Consider the following 18,479-nt stretch of genomic DNA (forward strand, 5'->3'; position numbering starts at 1 on the left):
AATCATTGAACGGCTGCCATTTTTTATTCAGGCGTTCTTTTGAGCTTGAATTTACAGCATTGTAATCTACTAGTAAAGGTCTTTAATTTGATGTGCATGTCAACCTATGCTTCTATTTAAGATTTCCTTCTGACTCCTTGCGGGACGTCCCCATGATATGACAGAAAATTGATAGTTCGTTAAAAAAGTAGATTTTTAAGTGTGGTGTTGATGTGCAAAATCTTATTGATTTATCTGTTGTCGTTTACAAAATATTAAACCGGTCCGGGACTTTTGGGACAGTCTGTATAAAAGGAATCTGGACAATTTAGGGTGACGTTTAAATGCATCCTAGAAGAACGTACACAAGAGGAAGATTGGGAAGTTTGCTCAATTGTTTGTTTAAATATTTTTGAGATATGATACTAACTAGCAAGATATTTAACTGTACATGTAAAAATTATGTTTAACGTAACAGAGTTGTTGTTTACATAATATCTAAGTATAAGAAGTATAAGTATATTTAATATTACGTACGAGTATATCTAAGTATAAGAAGTAGAAGTATAAGACATATAAGTATGCATAAATTATACATTAATGTTACAGAGGGATTGAAAATACCGTTAGAGCTCAGAGTATATTATTACAAAACGATACCTCTATTACACCTTCTTAAACAACTGTAACAGTATTTCTTCTCACAAACTTTGACAACGAAACTTTCTAGTGGATGACTCGGATGATCATTTACATAAGCAGACAAAGTGAAATAAACTTTCATAAGTTTTAAGGTCTGTATTAACATTTCTAACAATGTTCAGCCAAGCATAAAGGGTCTCCACAGAGAAATAATGTATTTCAACTTTGCCTTATGGAATTAGAATATTTAATGTGTTTGAAGATTGGTTCGTAGCATTTTGGTTCCCAGCAGGCTGGGGTCTGCGACAATGATTCCCAGCTGCGAAGGCCAAAACTCCTGCAAAAATCATCATTTGTTTGTGGAAATGCTGACACAAAACTGGTAATATTTTCATATTAATATAGGTAACAAGGGGTACAACACAGTTATCAAACTTATGTTTTGATTTTCTTAATGAGTTTTATAGAACTCCCAAGCGATTCAATACAGAATCATTCACCATTGCAGGATTGTCTATTGGTTGTAATATAAATGTCACTTTTTAATACTTGTTAATACTGGCAAATTAGTGAGAAATATATTACAATGGAATCACTTGCATCGTGTATACCAAACGTTAATGTAAAATTGTATTTACTAATCTTTACAAACATACAAATCTAGAGTATTTATTTTTACCCTGTGTAAATTACGAGTCCCATGCCTCACTTTAAATTACAGTTTCCTAAAAGTTTCACTCGCTTAGCTTAGTCAAGAGGTGTTAGGTTAATGAGACATAAGACTGCTTAAGGGTGTTACTCAACGTGTAATGGACAAAATTTAAATTTAGAAAAACAACAAAAGTTACAAAGTGTTACAAAAGCAAAAGAAAACTATGAGAAGGCAAAGAAAAACAATAGAAAGATAAATTAATTTACAACGTTAAATTACAAGAAAAGAAAATCAATTGAAAATTTTAAAAGAATAAGTTACTGACAAATTATATCACTTGTTAGTTTTACAAAACTTTAGTTATATATTTTATTCTTTATTCTTATATTTTTTACTGTTTATTGTCCCAGAAGCACAAGCACCGATACACGCACTCCGAAACCCCTGATCTTCTTGGTCTAGTAACCCGTGGTGATATCTTCGCTTGTTCTCTCCAGGTCCTCCAGCTCCGAGATTCCTCACCCCTCCATCTTCTTCATTAGCCCTTCTCATTGGCTGATTACCGATAGGGTGTGTGGCTTATAGGCTAACGATGTTTCTTGGAAGTCAGCTCTACCGGTCATCGCCTAGCTCACATATATATATATATATATATATATATATATATATATATATCAGCTGGGAAAGGAATTTATAAATCGATGCTCATGCTACTGTTCAACTCTGTTCACACCAACTGGTCGACTTGTGTATTGTGAACAGAGTGTCTGCTTAGATGAGCACCGTGGGTACGGGGTTAATCCCCTTTCTTACACCCCCCTGGTTAAAATGTCAACCTACCACCGGTTGGCAATAAAAAAATTAAAAACCAACTTAAGGAGATACGTGGAAACATCAATCGCGAAGGTGGGAATCGAACGGATATCTTGATGTGCGTTCCGACTCTTCTTCGACCCTTCCAGCGACGCGGTAGAATGAGCTGGTGGTGTATAGCTCATAGTCGCCCACGTCTTCTTTCGCCCCTTCGAGTCTCCTTTAGTTAATTGATTGTTTCATTAGTTTTAAATCATTAAATAGTAGCAGTTTGTTAAGATATGTTTATTTATTATTTTTTATTATTATTATATAGTTATTTGTGTAACTAGTGGTGAAAGTGGCACTTTGCTGCACACGAGAGCAATGTTTACGCACGAGCCGCAGGCGAGTGTGGAATGATCTCGAGTGCAGCAAAGGCCTTTTTCACTCGTGTCACACATTATATTTTTCCTACAGTCACTATAAAGCATATAAATAATTAGTCTTTCAAACACTATGCAACACGTTTTTAGGTTCAGCTGGCAACACAAATGGTGCCCTAGAGAAAGTAGTACCCGCGGTCCATATCACTCCGCTATTTTTCCTCGGCAGAAATGTGCTCCGCGTTTTGAGAATATAGTTCCGTATGTTTTTGTAATTTGAAGTGGTTTCCGCGCCTAAAAAAAATTCTTAAAAGGTATTTTCTTGTTTATTAAGATCGTAGGAAGGTTTTAAAAACGTTTAAAAGAAAAGTCCAGAAAGTTCAGAAATACCGAAACTATAAACATGAAATGACAGGTTAAATCGTAGTTATAATAGTCAATCAGCTGCTCATAGTATAATTATCTTTAAGTGTTGCCAACCTATTTCCAAGCGTACACGGATTACGTGCATAATGGAACCACGCTGTTTTGTTTTGTTTCGTTGGAATCCTGATGTGCGGCAAAGTATAAACCGTACGGCAAAGTATAAATATGCAGCAATTAGCAGCTTTCTGTACTATAAACAGTACAAGGAAGCCAACTTTGTTGGGTGACTGTAGGAAAAATTATTTTTATATGTTGAGATTATAAATGATTTACTCTGGGTAACACTTTGTTATACAGGGTGATTTGTACTCAGTGTGACAAAATTTTTTTGGTGTAAGTACAAAGTAAATGAAGTGTGATGATGCATATCAAATGTTCCAAGTCTAAAAATTAGCTTCCCAAAAAAATATTTTATGTTTTTCAAAAATAACCATGTTTTTAAACTTAATACAGCGATTTCTCCATTACCCGTATATGGATTTGAGTAGATAATGTCATTTTCGTGTTCTACATTAAATTTTGAACAAGAATAATGGAAAATGACGGAGGATCAGTTGTAAAGACTCCATTGTAAATAGATTCAAAGATAAAAATTAAGATATTTGATAAACATTTAAAAAACAATGGTCTATTGCATTTTTCACACCCTGTATACAAGAAAGTGTCAGAATATGTTAAAAACTGCGCCATTTTATAAGCTTTCCAACGATATGCTACACTATTGAGGTTTATGTCTGCTTATGTACGCTTTAATGGTTTGAAGACTACAAAGCATGGTGTCTTTAACATTTAAAACATAGAAAGTCGGCATGTATTAAGCAAAAGTTGTATTTTTGATTCAGCTTGAATAGTAAAAACAGTAAAAAAGTTCTTTGTTTTCTGGTGTTCAAACCACTAAAACAAGCAAAAAAATATCTAAACCTCAATAGTGTAGCATATGGTTGGAAAGCTTATAAAATGGCGCAGTTTTTAACATATTCCGACACTTTCTTGTATACGGGGTGTGAAAAAAGCAATGGACCATTGTTTTTAAAATTGTTATCAAATATCTTAATTTTTATCTTTGAATCTATTTACAATGGAGTTTTTACAACTGATCCTCCGTCATTTTCCATTATTCTTGTCCAAAATTTAACGTAGAACATGAAAATGACATTATCTACTCAAAACCATATACAGGTAATTGATAAATCGCTGTATTAAGTTTAAAAGCATGGTTATTTTTGAAAAACATAAAATAATTTTTTGGGAAGCTAATTTTGAGACTTGGAACATTTGATATGCATCATCACACTTCATTTAATTTGTACTTACATCAAAAAAATTTTGTCACACTGAGTACAAATCACCCTGTATTAATAGCCTTTTTGAGGGGTTTGAGGTTTAGTGATTAGATTTATTTTAATACACAGGAAGATACAGGATATAAAAATATAGGCCTACTAAAAGATACAGGAATTTTTGAATCGCATTTTAAAGTGTGTTCTTTGAGTTTCGTGTATTTGTGGTGAAATACAATGTCATACTTTAATATTTTTGATAAAAACGGTGACCATTGGTACGTATTTTAAGCCAAATATGTATGGAAATAAGTGGCGCTACTTTGTAGTCTTGTTACTGACTAAGGCCGACATGTTACTTAGACAAGACTGTTAATGTGTATAGGCTGTGTGGCCCATACAGCCAATGGCAACTAAGAGACTTACAGTTTATAGTGGAATCCGAACCACATTCTTGTCACTGGTCCAATGTTACTCTTATTCACTTCTAATTTTCCTTAAACAACTTTTATATTTAAATTTTCTCGTATACACAATATAGTCTTTTTTGTAATTTACGAATTGTTCTAATTATAAGGATAGTACTGTTGATAGTCGTAGTACTCACTAGTGTGGACGTTAATCCACACCAGGGAGTATCACATCCAAAGATCATGTCTATAATTATCCACAATTCGTGACCACCAAGAACTTGGATTACAGGATGACGCCACGGCGACATTTGCCAAGAGAAAATCTCTCAACAGTATTTTTTTTAAGGTTCCTAAAGTACTTATATGTTTTATAAACTTTCTGCAAGTTTATAGTTACACATCAGAAACTTTTGAGTATTTTAACTTAATACAAAAAGTTGAAAGTTGAAGATGAAAAACTATGAAATATAAAAAATTTAATCTAAACATCACAATAGATGCGAATAACAAGATGATAAAAAATAAATACATTCTTACTGGGAGGTTTTAAATGTCTTGTGTATGCGATAATATTTCGCGGCTAAAAGTCGTTTATCAAACCTGAGTCTTAAAAGTTTAACATTTAATCACAAAGTTCCTTCCAGTTCTACGGTAGCAGGTTTCACTCTTATTTTTTCATTTTAAAAGCGACGGAATGGTCGTAATTTTTATGTCAAGTTTAGAAATAGTATTTGAAAATTTGTTTGATAGAAGAACAACATTCAATGTTACTACCAAGCGCTTGAAACCAGACACACAACACTTAAGATAATCAAGTCAATATAAACAGCTAACACAATTTTCAGCAACATCTGTCCTGCCATTGCAAATCCAAATCTTACTCACTAAATAATTTATCATTCAAGAGAAAAAAAAACTAAGGTAGCTACTTTAAATGTAAACGTATTGCATTTTATGTGTGAAACATTTTACAAATTTTTTCTCATGTTTTGACCTTTAATTATACTAAACTCAAACACAAAAAATACGAAAATTGCTGGTTTGATAGATTTAATAGCAAAAAATATTAGACTATTTTATAATGATGCTTTCTAACAACAGGTCGATATTGTAGAGCGACAAGGTCAGGGTAAGCTCCCTTACATAAATTCAAAACAAAAAATATGATCAGTAGTACAGTATCTACAAACACAAAAAAAATCAGGATTGATTTAAATATTTTTCATTGGTATTATTTTTTTCAAGCATTTTACTTGTTTGAAAAGCAATAAATATGTAGGTCATATTTACATGTCATCCATCATAAATAAGAAATTATATTTTTGAAAGATAATTCGGTTTTGATATTGAAAGTGTATGACAGTGTGTAACATTTGACAAAACATAATAAATTAAATGAAACTAGTAAAGTTTCACATCTTTTTCCATTTTATATATTTTTATTACCTCTCTAAACACTTAAGTTACAAGATGTCATCAAGACAAAATGTTGTTTAAAATATACACCTAATTCTTTTAGAATTTCTTTTTGGTTCACAATTCGTGAAACCAGACAAATAAAGCCAACTCAGCAAACCGTGAATCGCTCAGATTAGATCTGACTGGAACAATGGAATTTTAATTAACTCTGACGTAACTCAATTACTGCAAGTTTCTTTAAAAAAAGTTGAAATAACATTATGCACATTTTCTTTCTTTAGTACTCAAATACACAACAGACTCTACGCAAAATATACGTTTTCAGGGTTTGACATTATTAGTTACATAAATAAAAGTCAAAAGAATTATGCAAATTTCAATTTTTTTTTTGGTGAGGAGGGAAAATGCTTTTACGCACACAGGTAGCCAGCCTGTAGTGTGAGACTCCTGAATTTATCAGACTACTCACTAAAAAACCCCCTCTGCTCTGTTGGACACAGACCTGGAATTGTTTGTCACATTACTTCAAGTCAGGCCAACATGTGACCTAGGCCCACAGGGCTCGCACCGTTTCTGACATCATTTTTTTTTTTCTTTTATGACCTACACCACATCCCGGTAAATGTCGAGCTTCTTGGTGCGGAGAATACCCTGGATGTAAAGTGACACACAGGTCCAATTGTCCTCACCCTCCGTCATCATCGGTATGACCGTGTCAACCGACAGCAGTCCTACGAACTGTTGAGCCCCCAAGCGGGGCCTTTCCCAACGCTTGCACGCAAATTTAATATAGTTTAATATATTACTGTACGAAATCAGTACATCTACTACAGTATCTACTTTTCAAGTAACAGTCTATTTTTACTAATATAATTAAATAGTAAATGTGTTATTGGTTTGTGTATCCTCATTGCACGAGTAGCTCACTACTTGCTACCTCATTTGCAGATGGTAGGAACTGAACTGTACGTTAGCTCTGTACGTGTCAGTGAGAGTACATTTAATCAGGAAGTCGGTGCGTGTTGGGTGATGTTCGTGTCTTTGTGTTGAATGTAATATTTCACAAGCTGCAAAGTAAACGCAAGGAAAACCGCATGAGATTTTAGAAATAACGATAAATAAAACATGAGTTAAACAGAATAGAATGAATTTGGACAACAATATTATGAAAACTAAAAAGTTTTAAGACAAGTAAAATGGATTAATAAATAAACAAAAAGTAGGTGCAGTTAACTATTGAGGGTCACTATTGACATCCAGGTGAGCTTGCTCATCCTTATTACCCAGCTGAGCAGCCCAAGCATTCAGTAGACAGCTAGATTTTCGTACATGATTATTTTTCTCGATATTGTTACAGATTATTTTACCTTTTTCCAAAATTAAATTAAATCATGTAATATTACTTCGTAAAATACACTTTAGACTAAATTTGGTTGCTAACAAATCCCATCCATTTAACAATAGCTAATTAAATTGTACTATTTTATCACCAATTACTTTATACAATGGTTTTAAAATCATTTTGACAATTTCTGTTAAGACTTGAGAGCTACCTGAACTGTAATTGAATCGGAAAGATTTTGCATCGCAAAATAATAGGATTGCCTTCTTTGAATTAGCAACAATAGAATTGAATTAAAAGTTTGTGAACACCGGACAACTTTTGAAAACAGTCTTGAAGGGTGAAAAAACTGCTTTAAAACACCTAATACAGTATAATGCAGATTTATTATTATATTACATTAGTAAAATAAAAAAATAAGAAATATGTTACACCATTGTTGAGCGAAAATAATTTTTTAAACAATGTTCTGCTTTCTATTTCAGTAAGAACTAAATATATCTGTTTATTGAAAAAAATACTAATGATATACCAGAACATTACGGATCATACTTATTATTAATGCATTAGATGTTTTTTTTCAAAAGTACTCGCTAAGAAATTACCATTAAGTAATGGGATAAGCAATTACTTTTTGAAATAGAATTCTTTTTAATGCAGCTATTGCATCATTTCAATCAGATGAGTTTTGTAAAAGATTATTTGTACGATAGATTTTATTTCATCTTTTAAATTCGGTATGTTCTTGTTTAGTTTTATTTAAATAAAAATAATATCCAGCCAGATCGAACAGGATATAATTTATAATAATTTTGACCAAATCTCACAATCAAAGTTATTTCGTAGAGATTTTATTGAATCAAGTCAAATTAATTGTGTTGGATTGAATGTAGTGTGTAGATACAATCTACGGTAGTAATAATAGTATGCCTACTTATTTAAAATTGAAAAAAAAGTTTTATTCCACCTACAATGAATAAGTGCAGTAGAAATAGTTTTGGGGGTGGAACTAATTGCATCATAAATTATTTCAGTTAGGAATGGTCGGTAATACACTTATAAAAAACAAACTTAAAATATACATTTGTACTGTTACGCAAAATACTGTTTTTAAGAAGTGTAAAAATTAAAATCATTGTAAAAAAATCTGGTTTGGTATAAAATTATTTGAAATTTCATGTTAAAAATGAATATAATGGTTGGATTTTGAATATACTGTTAAGAGTGATGCACTTTGGGCGGGGGAATTATGATGCATAGTAGATGCAGGGATGTCCAGAGGGAGGTAACGTGAGGCGCTTGTTCCACTGGAAATTTTTGGGGGGTTGGGGATTTTGGGTGTGATATTCTCTGCTAGCTTTCACAACGAATGTGCAATTTTGTATAAGCAGCCAGAAAAAGTGTTTGTAAGTAGTTCACTATCAACACCAACAACATTTTGCTATTCGTAATTAAGATTACTTTTAAAAGTGGTAAAAACGCATATTTTCAGACATGTACGGTAACATGTCTGACATGTACCAAACATGTGCCGTACATGTACTTAACATGAACGGTAGTGTCAAATTTTACTTTCTACATATATTTTGCCGGTTCTTTAGCTCCACCATCGGCAGACTTACGAAATGATCTACTTCTGGAGGTTTTGTCAGAATACTACAAACATTTCACACAAAACATGAAACGATTACAGATAGGCCTATCAATCAACGCGTGTACATTGCCGCAGGCAGGACTGGAAGTAAACTGAATCATCTGAATGTCAATGTAATACAGCAGCCATGTCCTCGCTAAAGTCCTTGGCTATGTTCTTGATGTAGGTGCATTGATTCACCATCTACCATGATCTGCTTGTGAAACATTTGGCGATGTTATAAGGCAATGCGAATCTTATGTTAACAAGAACTATGGAAAGGAGACAACAGTCTTTGATGGATATGAAAGTAATTTTCTAAATTTTAAAGATAAGGAGCATAGTTTGTGCATGACACAATCGTCTGTTATTGTAGCCTTTGATGAAAATACACCTGTTATTGTCAAGAAAACCCAATTTCTTTCAAACTCTACAAATAAACAACGCTTAGTATATTCATACAGAAGGGGATGCAGATAGATACCCTAATAGTAAAATAAGTTTTAAACAAATCCAATTCAGGTCATATCACTGTAGTAGCTGATGATACAGATATTTTAATCATGCTACTGTATCACTCTACTAAGACCATTTTAATCCAGTCGTCCACATAGTCTGATAAAATTCGTGACAATCAAGCCATTCAAGGACCTATCGGAAAGGAGGCATGCACAAATTTACTTTCTGTTCACGCATTATCAGGATGTGACACCACCAGTGCATTATTTGGCAAAAGTGAGTCGTCAGCTTTCAAGAGCATCATTAAGTCTAAAGTTTTGTGAAATTTTGGCTTCCCATTTTGGATCCTGCAGAGAAGTAACTGAAGAAGATTTGATGAACTTAGAATCTTAAGTTATTGTGTCACTATATGTAACGTTGACAAAAGCAATGTTAATTTGCTTTGCTACGAACACATCAGGAAAATAGCTTAAGCTAAAACAGAGTTTGATGTAGATCGTTTGCCTCAAACACAAAATGCAGCAAAAAATCTACATACGCCGACCCCTGATAGCATACTTTGGGGCTGGCAGTTAGTTGGTAATGAATTTCAGCCAATATTAACGGACTTGAGCTCAGCACCAGACAAACTATTAAATATGATTAAATGTGCTTGCCAAACTAAAGTAGACGAGCCATGTAATACCATGAAATGTACATGTCGCCGATATGGTCTTCCATGTAAAGTTGTTTGTAAAAACTGTTGTGGAAATGACTGTGCTAACATTGATGGCCAAGACAACAGTTTTAATCTAAATAACGATGAAGATGGGACTTGAGTTTTTTTTTATCTTCAAGTTATGTTATTTGGATCCCACCTTTACTATATAACCTTTCTAGTTGCCCTTTTTTTGTATGTTAAACTATTGACTTAAATGAAAAAAATGTTTTAAACATTTCCTTATTTTACCATTAAGTGCAAAAACCATACGTAAACTTAACTTTGTTCATTAGTTATTTTTAATCTAAATGTATAAATAAACATTTTAGTCAATACTGCATATGCTTTCCGTTTTAGCGAATGTCCCTATAGACAAGTAGCTATTGCCGTAGGTGACATGGTAAAACATAGGCCCTTGACCGATTTACTTTTTATTTTGATGTCTCCAGAGGCCAGAACACCATTCGTAAAAATTTTTATATTTGTATATATACAGGGTTAGTAAAAAGTGTGGAGACCCCCTGTTAATTTTTTAACAGCCCTTACTAGAAAAACTAAACTTTGCACACCTTTATGGAATGTTATGAAGTACTTTTTGGGCATAACCGCCGCTTGGTGTACATCCCCAAAATGGGGGATTTTGGGAGAAACTTTAAATTTTCATATGGTAAGATCCATTGAAAGACCCCTCATTTTGAAGGTCCTAGTAAAAGAAAACCAACAATGCAAACTAGAGGTATCTACCTTAATCCAGTAAAAAATGGCAGCCCATTTGAAATTCCCAGAAGTTAAATTCAACTTACAGCTTTCCAAGGTGTGGAGAACCCCTGTAAATTTTGTAATGGCTCACACTAGGTAAAATAATAGCAACGAAGCAAATATACTTATGTTATGAGAATTTGTTATTTTATTAGTTGTAACACTATAAAAAACAAAATATCTTATTAGTTAACTTTCAGTCACTTACTGTAGATATTTATCAGAGTTTATTATACAATTCAGGTAAAAAATGAAATATTATTCTATTATTAGGCAAACAGTTGGAGGGTTGGTGTGATCAAAAACCCACTTGCAAGCTAAAATAACTTCATGTGTGGTTCTAGGCTGTTTGCAGTGCATAAACATGTTTTTGGTTGCAGAAATATCTTTCAGCAAACAATAATGTCTAATTTAAAACTATTACAAACCATTAACATATATTAAATTTATAAAAATTGGGCTTTAGATCACCTCTTAATTAACGACAAAAATAACATCTTTTGAAATTTGTTATCTTTATATGTACCTTTGATACAGGCTTTGACTATTGATACAAAGTACAGGTTTCCAGTTAGGCTTGAAGTTAAGTAAGTATTCCCGTTGCATTGAAACTGAACAAAACTAGTAGTTAGCTATAAAAGTAGCTCATTGTAAGAACCGTTGTAGAGCAACAACTCCGTGATGACTAACATAGCTCAGTAAACTTGTTTTGTAAAAGAACTTTAAAACTTTTCAAATGGTTTCAACATTTAGTATTTCAGTAAACGACAAAGTCTGACTTTAATGATGTTCTGTACTCGGATATGAGGCAAGTTACACTTCTAAACGCAACTCGTAACAGGATGTGGAGTTTTGGATTGTATTTGTCTGAATTTAGACAACAATGGATTACGAATTAAAATATTTTGTAGGAAAAAAGGTGATAACTAAAATAACAGACATATTCACAGATAAATATTTTATAAAAAAAATCAAAATATAAGAGTAGTTTCCGTAGTTCATTAAAAAGATTATAATGGTAAGCTGTATATTTACAGCCATTTAGGTTCTTCGGAGTTTAACTAATATTCCATGACATATTAGTAATCAAAAATAAAGTTATAGAAGCACGATTTTTTATAATATGTAAGCATATTAACATATTGGTTCCTTTTAAAAAGAATGTTTTTCCAGATCATACTAATATTATAAATGTGAAAGTTTGTGTGTTTGTTTGTTTGCTTGAAGTTCAATCACGCATTAACTACTGGTCGGATTGTGTTGAAATTTGGTATGATGATAGCTCACATCCCCGATTAACATATAGACATATTCTTACCTCAAAACCCCTTTCGGGCTCTGCCCCAGCGGCTCTGGAGTTTCCCATGTTAACCTTATGAGTATTCATATTTAAAAGGAATTAAATAATTTTGCCAGCGGTTTCAACTACACAATTTGTTTCTATGATATTCAATAGCAGTAAAAGGTTATACGGTTTACCAACAGGGTGCAGCACCATTAGTTCTTTATACATTTATAACAACAGCTAATTTGAACCAAGCAGCAACAAAAACCTGAGTGTGAGAACTTTACTTCTTTCTATTGTTTAGGTGAAGTAGTACAACATTATGGCTATGGTAGATGTTCTATATACTATAGTATACCGTAGATTATAGTAAACCAAATTTTCTCAAAATGTGTCCTCTCTTATTTCAAATGCAAAGCACGATTATTTAACTACAATAAGCATTGTATACCAACCCCGTACGAAGGACGGGTACTCAGCTAGTGTTTTCATATTTATCACTGCCTAATTTATCACGGCATCTAATTTAGTATAATTTAGATTTGGATGCTGTACCAAATGAATTATACAGGGTTAATCAAACTAGTAAATCTCTGGTTACGGTACTTCCAGTGTTCAAAAACTATTAAACATATCTTTTGTAATTCCTTGGAGTTGCTTTAGTTAAATAACATTTTATTTCAGCATTTTGGGGCCTACGGTAGTTCTGGAATCAATACTGGAGTCTTCTATAATGTAATGATTGTTACTAAGCGCCAAACAACTCATTTCTGTCTTTCGTTCACACAAACATAAAGACCAATACAAAATGCCTAAATTAAAACATATCTTTATTTTCAAATAACTTCCTTCGTTAGTCATATCACAAAACAGTAAGAATATTGCAGAGAAGGAACTAGAATGCCTTTTGAAGATGTTCACAACAGTCAATCAAGCTAATAATTCAGTTCTTAACGGGTATTTAATTATTGTATAGCTAACTGAGGACATAACTTTTTATTTTAACAAAATCAAAATATCCATCCAAAGTATTTCACAGTGGGCAAATTTAAAAATAAATATTCACAAAATAAAAATATTGCTACTTAGTATTTTTTTCCTCCAACAAAATTGCTCGTGTAATTCAGTTGTAGTTCAGTAGTTCATCTAAAGTAGTTCAGTTAATAAGGGATTTTCTTTAGAGGGTTTCTTGATCGAGATTGTAACTGACAATAATATCATTAAAGAAATTATATTTATTTTAACAATGTTCTTGTTCACATCCAGCCTTGTCTAATTCTGCTGTGTTAATCAATGTGAAGAGATCTGCACAAACTTAAATATAGGAGTACTTATCAAACAATGTATTTTGAGAATTGTTTATGAATCTCTCAATGTGAGGATAGTTTCCATAATCGCTGGTTATCAGCGGTTTGCCCCAATTAAGCAGCTTATTTGATCGATATGTTGAATTTAACGATGACTAATCACGTTATTTACCTTTTACAACATTCTCATTCTCATGGAAAATTAACGTTTCAGCTTGATAACCATTAATTAATATTGCAAACGTTACCATTAACAAACAACGAGCCAGACTGTCATCGTAAGAAGTGCCATATAAGTAAAAAATCGGTTTAAAATGGTAAAATTAATACGAAATAAAATACCCCAGCAATTAGTAAATAAACTACTTCAATATTATGTTAAGTCCAAGCGTAGCATATTTCACAACGAATATTTTATTTAAGCAAAATGCTTATGGGTAGTTTAATAAAGATAACCGGCAAAAAGATTGTATAGGGTAAATCATCTTGTTAAAAATAAAACCCTTGAGTGCCTTCACCGTCCAAGGCAAAGGCCTCTTTGAATGTGTTGTGATGCCATTTAGACCATTCATAGGCCTCAGTGGGTACAACTTTTCAATGACTCTTACACCTAACGCAATACATGGACCACTGGAAGAGGTAGATAGCCATGGGGATAGTCTAGAGATAACCATTAAGAATCGCCAAGAAAGGTTGACCAAGATTCGGGACGTTTGTCATAAGAACATTCGTAAGGGCTACGATCGTCAGGCGTATAAATATTATAATCTGAGACGTAGGGATGCGAACTTTAAGGTAAGATATAGAGAATGGGTTAGACAGCACCCTTTGTGGTCGGCTGCTGATTCGTTTGCAGCCAAATTAGCTACGAAATATGACGGATTGCGAAATAATCGCAAGGACAGGAATAATATAGGCTTGTCGCACACTACGGCAGACCAGCTCAGGCAGATCAGGTCAGACCGCTCAGGTCCGGCAGTTTTCCCACACACTACGTCTGGTCAGTCCGCTCAGCTCAGGCGTTTTTTGAGCGCCAACCTCCGTCAGTAGTCGACAGACAGCGGCATTGGCTGCATGTATGCTTTGTGTCTTCTTGTTCAGTGCGATGCGATTGTGCGATGGGTTCTAGTAGTAGTGATGAAGAAACTGCTATAGTAGCATTAGCACTTGCTGCGGAAGAGGACGAGAAGGCCCAAAAAACCAGGAGAAAAAGGAGGAAATTTTGGGTGCACAGTATTAATGTCGCACGGGATAGTGAGGGAGAGTATCACACTCTTTTCCCAAGATTAAAAAACGACAACGTAAGATTCTTTAGATATTTTCGTATGAGTTACGAAAAGTTTTTGGAGCTGCTACATATTATTGAACCTGAAATAAAAAGGTCCATAATGGTCTTCTTGACTTGCCTCCAGCTAAAGCCCTGGGTGGCTCAAGCATTGTAATTCCCCATGTCATGCTTGCCGATGAGGCGTTTCCCCTGCACATGAATATCATGCGGCCGTTCCCTGGCCCACAACTGATCAATAACACAGAGAACAAGGTATACAATTACAGGCATAGTCGTGGTAGACGCGTGGTGGAGAGTGGTTTTGGAATATTGGCAAAAAAGTTCAGAGTGTACTCCCAGAAACTCCAAGTAAAACCTGATCACGTAGTTATCATAGTTCTAGCAACGACATGTCTTCCACAATTTTTTACGAGGTGACGAGGCAAATCTATGGAGGCCTGGTGAACTGGAACTTAATGAAGAGTTCCACGGATTGCGACCACTAAGAAGGACAGGGGGAAACGCAAAATTATTATAAGAATATAAAAATTGTAAATTTGTACAGATGTATCTGAATGTTTTGTAGAGAATGAAATTAAATGGAGATTATAAGAGGAGAAAAAAAAAATGAACACACTTTTGGGATAGGAGAACAAGCACTGTTTTATTTACTTTTTGATACACAACATGTGTTAGCAATAGAGAATAATTTAATTTGATTAAGAACACATGTTAGTTGCAAGGAAAAGAGATGTACATTAAATAAAACATAGAGTGTTAAATAATATGAATGGTTAAAGTTTACTGAACATACCGGGGGCCTTGAATCCCCAGTGGATTCAACAAAAACAGTTCACGAATCCACAGTTGGCAGGGGAAACACTTTGTGGGCAGATCTTCCGAGGTTGCCACTTGATGTTTTTAAGTCTATCACTCGCACAACCCCATCAGCCCCTGGATGAACTGCTGTAATTCGAGCGAGAGGCCACGAGAGAGGTGGTGAGTCCATATGTACCAGAACAAGGTCACCCACTTCAAGATTTTTTGATTTCCGAGTCCACTTGGTACGTTGTTGCAAGTTGTTTAAGTATTCTAGGTGCCATCTATGCCATATGCGTTGATGAAATGCTTGAACTAGCTGCCATTGCTTGAGACGGTTTTCAGGAACTGTCAGGAGATTAGGTTCAGGTACTGCTGTGAGGGGTGCACCAATCAGGAAGTGTGCGGGAGTCAGTGCTGCGAGATCCGAAGGATCATTTGAAAGAGGTGTCAGTGGTCGGGAATTGAGCATTGCTTCGATTTGGGTCAACAATGTGATGAATTCAATGAGTGTTAAGACTGAGTTTCCCATTACTCGACGGAGATGATGTTTCACATTCTTTACAGACGATTCCCACAATCCTCCTTGATGCGGAGCGGCTGGTGGATTAAAATGAAAATTGATGCCTTTAAGTGAAGAGAATCGTTGAATCTTCCGTTTGGAGTCTTGACAATAAAGAGATTTTCCAACAATCTTGCGTAGGGTAGAGTCAGCACCAATGAAGTTGGACCCACAATCCGAGTAAATGTCGGAAGAATGTCCTCTGCGAGATACAAATCGAGTCATTGCAGCAATGAAAGATTCAGTCGTTAGGTCTGTTACTACTTCCAAATGTACAGCTTTCGTGACGAGGCAGATGAAAGTACAAAAGTATGACTTTATGTGTCTCACTGCCTTGAGGTTGAAGATTTTAACAGTAAAAGGCCCTGCATAATCTATGCCGGTGTGGAGGAAAGGTCGAGCAGGAGTTACACGAGACTGAGGGAGATCAGCCATGAGAGGACACACATTTCTAGGTTTGACTTTGAAACATCTGACACATTTATGGATACGAGAGCGTATGGCACAACGGGCAGACAGTATCCAAACATGTTTGTAAAGTAATGCTTGAGTAAGCTGAGGGCCTGAATGAAGATTGTAGATATGGTAGTGGTCAATGAGAAGATTTACCACATGATGCTTTTTTGGCAGAATAATGGGATGTCGAGCATCTTCAGGAAGTGATGTCTGAGAAAGACGTCCTCCAACACGCAATAATCCAAATGAGTCAATGAAAGGTGAAAGACGTTGTAAACGAGTGGAGCAAAATGATTTCCGTTTGAGGCAGTTGATTTCTTCTGTGAATACTTCTTTTTGTACAAGTTTAAAAATGTGATATTTTGTGTCTTTCAGTTCCTGTGTTGAGATGAAACCTTGGCGTTTTTCAGAACCTTTACAGTTGTGTATGAAACGAAGGACGTAAGCAAAAATCCTAAGAAGTCGTTCCCATGAAGAATATTTAATGAGAAGATTGGTCAGCGTAGATTCAGTGGTAGTTGACACAAGTACAGTTAGAGGAGTGTGTTTTACTTCATCTAATGTTGAGATATCTGTAGGTGAAAAAGTTACATCAGGCCAGTTTGAAGGGGGAAGAGAAAGCCAAGAAGGCCCTGACCACCAAAGGGGGTGAGACACAAGCTCAGTGGCTAGAATACCTCTTGAAGCACAATCAGCAGGGTTTTCCTTGCTAGGGATGTAACGCCAACAGTGATAGGGGACAAGTTCTTGTGTTTGGGCGACTCTGTTAGCCACGAATGTTTTCAGCCTGTAAGATGGAGTTTGAAGCCATGTCAAGGTTACTGAAGAATCACACCACAAATAACATTGGTTGAGTGAAATTAAGGGTTTGAATGAAGAACAACAGAAGTTTACGAGTTGAGCTAATAAGTGGGCAGCGCAGAGTTCTAATCGTGGAAGAGTCACCTTCTTGAGAGGGGCGACTCTAGTTTTAGATAAAACCATACGTGTAGTCACTTCTCCGTTGGGTTGGGAACATCGTACATAGACAACAGCTGAAAACCCACGTTCAGAGGCGTCTGAGAAGCCGTGAAGTTCAACACTAGAATTTGGAGAGATTTTCAATGCTCTAGGGATCTGAATGTCTGCAAGTGCTAGTATCGCTGAGATAAAGTTACTCCAAATTGCACTAAGTTCTGGAGTGAGAGGTTCATCCCATTGTAGACCGGTCGTCCAGAGAAGTTGAATAAAACATTTCGCTGTCATAGTACATGGGCTAAGAAATCCACAAGGATCGTATATTTTAGCGACTAGACTGAGAACGTGACGTTTAGTTAGTGTTTTTGGCGGTAGGTTGAGATGAAATGAAAAATTGTCCGAGTCTGGAGACCAGTGTAGGCCAAGAATTGAGAAATGGGGATCAGGTGTATTTTCAAGAAAGACTGGAGAGTCTTTATGAGTGTCTGGAAGAGACTGAAGAAGCTAAACTTTAACCATTCATATTATTTAACACTCTATGTTTTATTTAATGTACATCTCTTTTCCTTGCAACTAACATGTGTTCTTAATCAAATTAAATTATTCTCTATTGCTAACACATGTTGTGTATCAAAAAGTAAATAAAACAGTGCTTGTTCTCCTATCCCAAAAGTGTGTTCATTTTTTTTCTCCTCTTATAATCTCCATTTAATTTCATTCTCTACAAAACATTCATTGGTCCTTCGAGCCGGATTTTGAATTTCAGTCTTTGGATTCAATTTTCAGAACACTTTCAAGCTATCGAAATAGCTTTATTTTATCATTCAATCTCTTAATGTTTCTCCCCACTCTCACAGTGTCACAAACTCTATCTAATTCTTAGTAAAGTTTCACTCCATCTGTTTTATCCAATATGGCTACCAGATCAATTTCACTCTCAAACT

The 18,479-nt window shown here is 34.8% G+C and overlaps 1 protein-coding gene across 1 annotated transcript; it reads right to left on the reverse strand.

The window, feature by feature from the left end:
• Nucleotides 1–15,594: 15,594 nt before the first annotated feature.
• On the reverse strand, nt 15,595–16,557 carry LOC128984525 (uncharacterized). The gene has a single exon (XM_054403856.1). It carries the CDS (start codon nt 16,555–16,557, stop codon nt 15,595–15,597), a length of 963 nt encoding a protein of 320 aa, XP_054259831.1.
• Between the last annotated feature and the right edge of the window lie 1,922 nt (nt 16,558–18,479).

This window comes from Macrosteles quadrilineatus, unplaced genomic scaffold, assembly GCF_028750875.1.
Source record: "Macrosteles quadrilineatus isolate MER2022 unplaced genomic scaffold, UCM_ALF_1.0 Scaffold_2__2_contigs__length_208266976, whole genome shotgun sequence".
NCBI classification, from domain to species: domain Eukaryota; kingdom Metazoa; phylum Arthropoda; class Insecta; order Hemiptera; family Cicadellidae; genus Macrosteles; species Macrosteles quadrilineatus.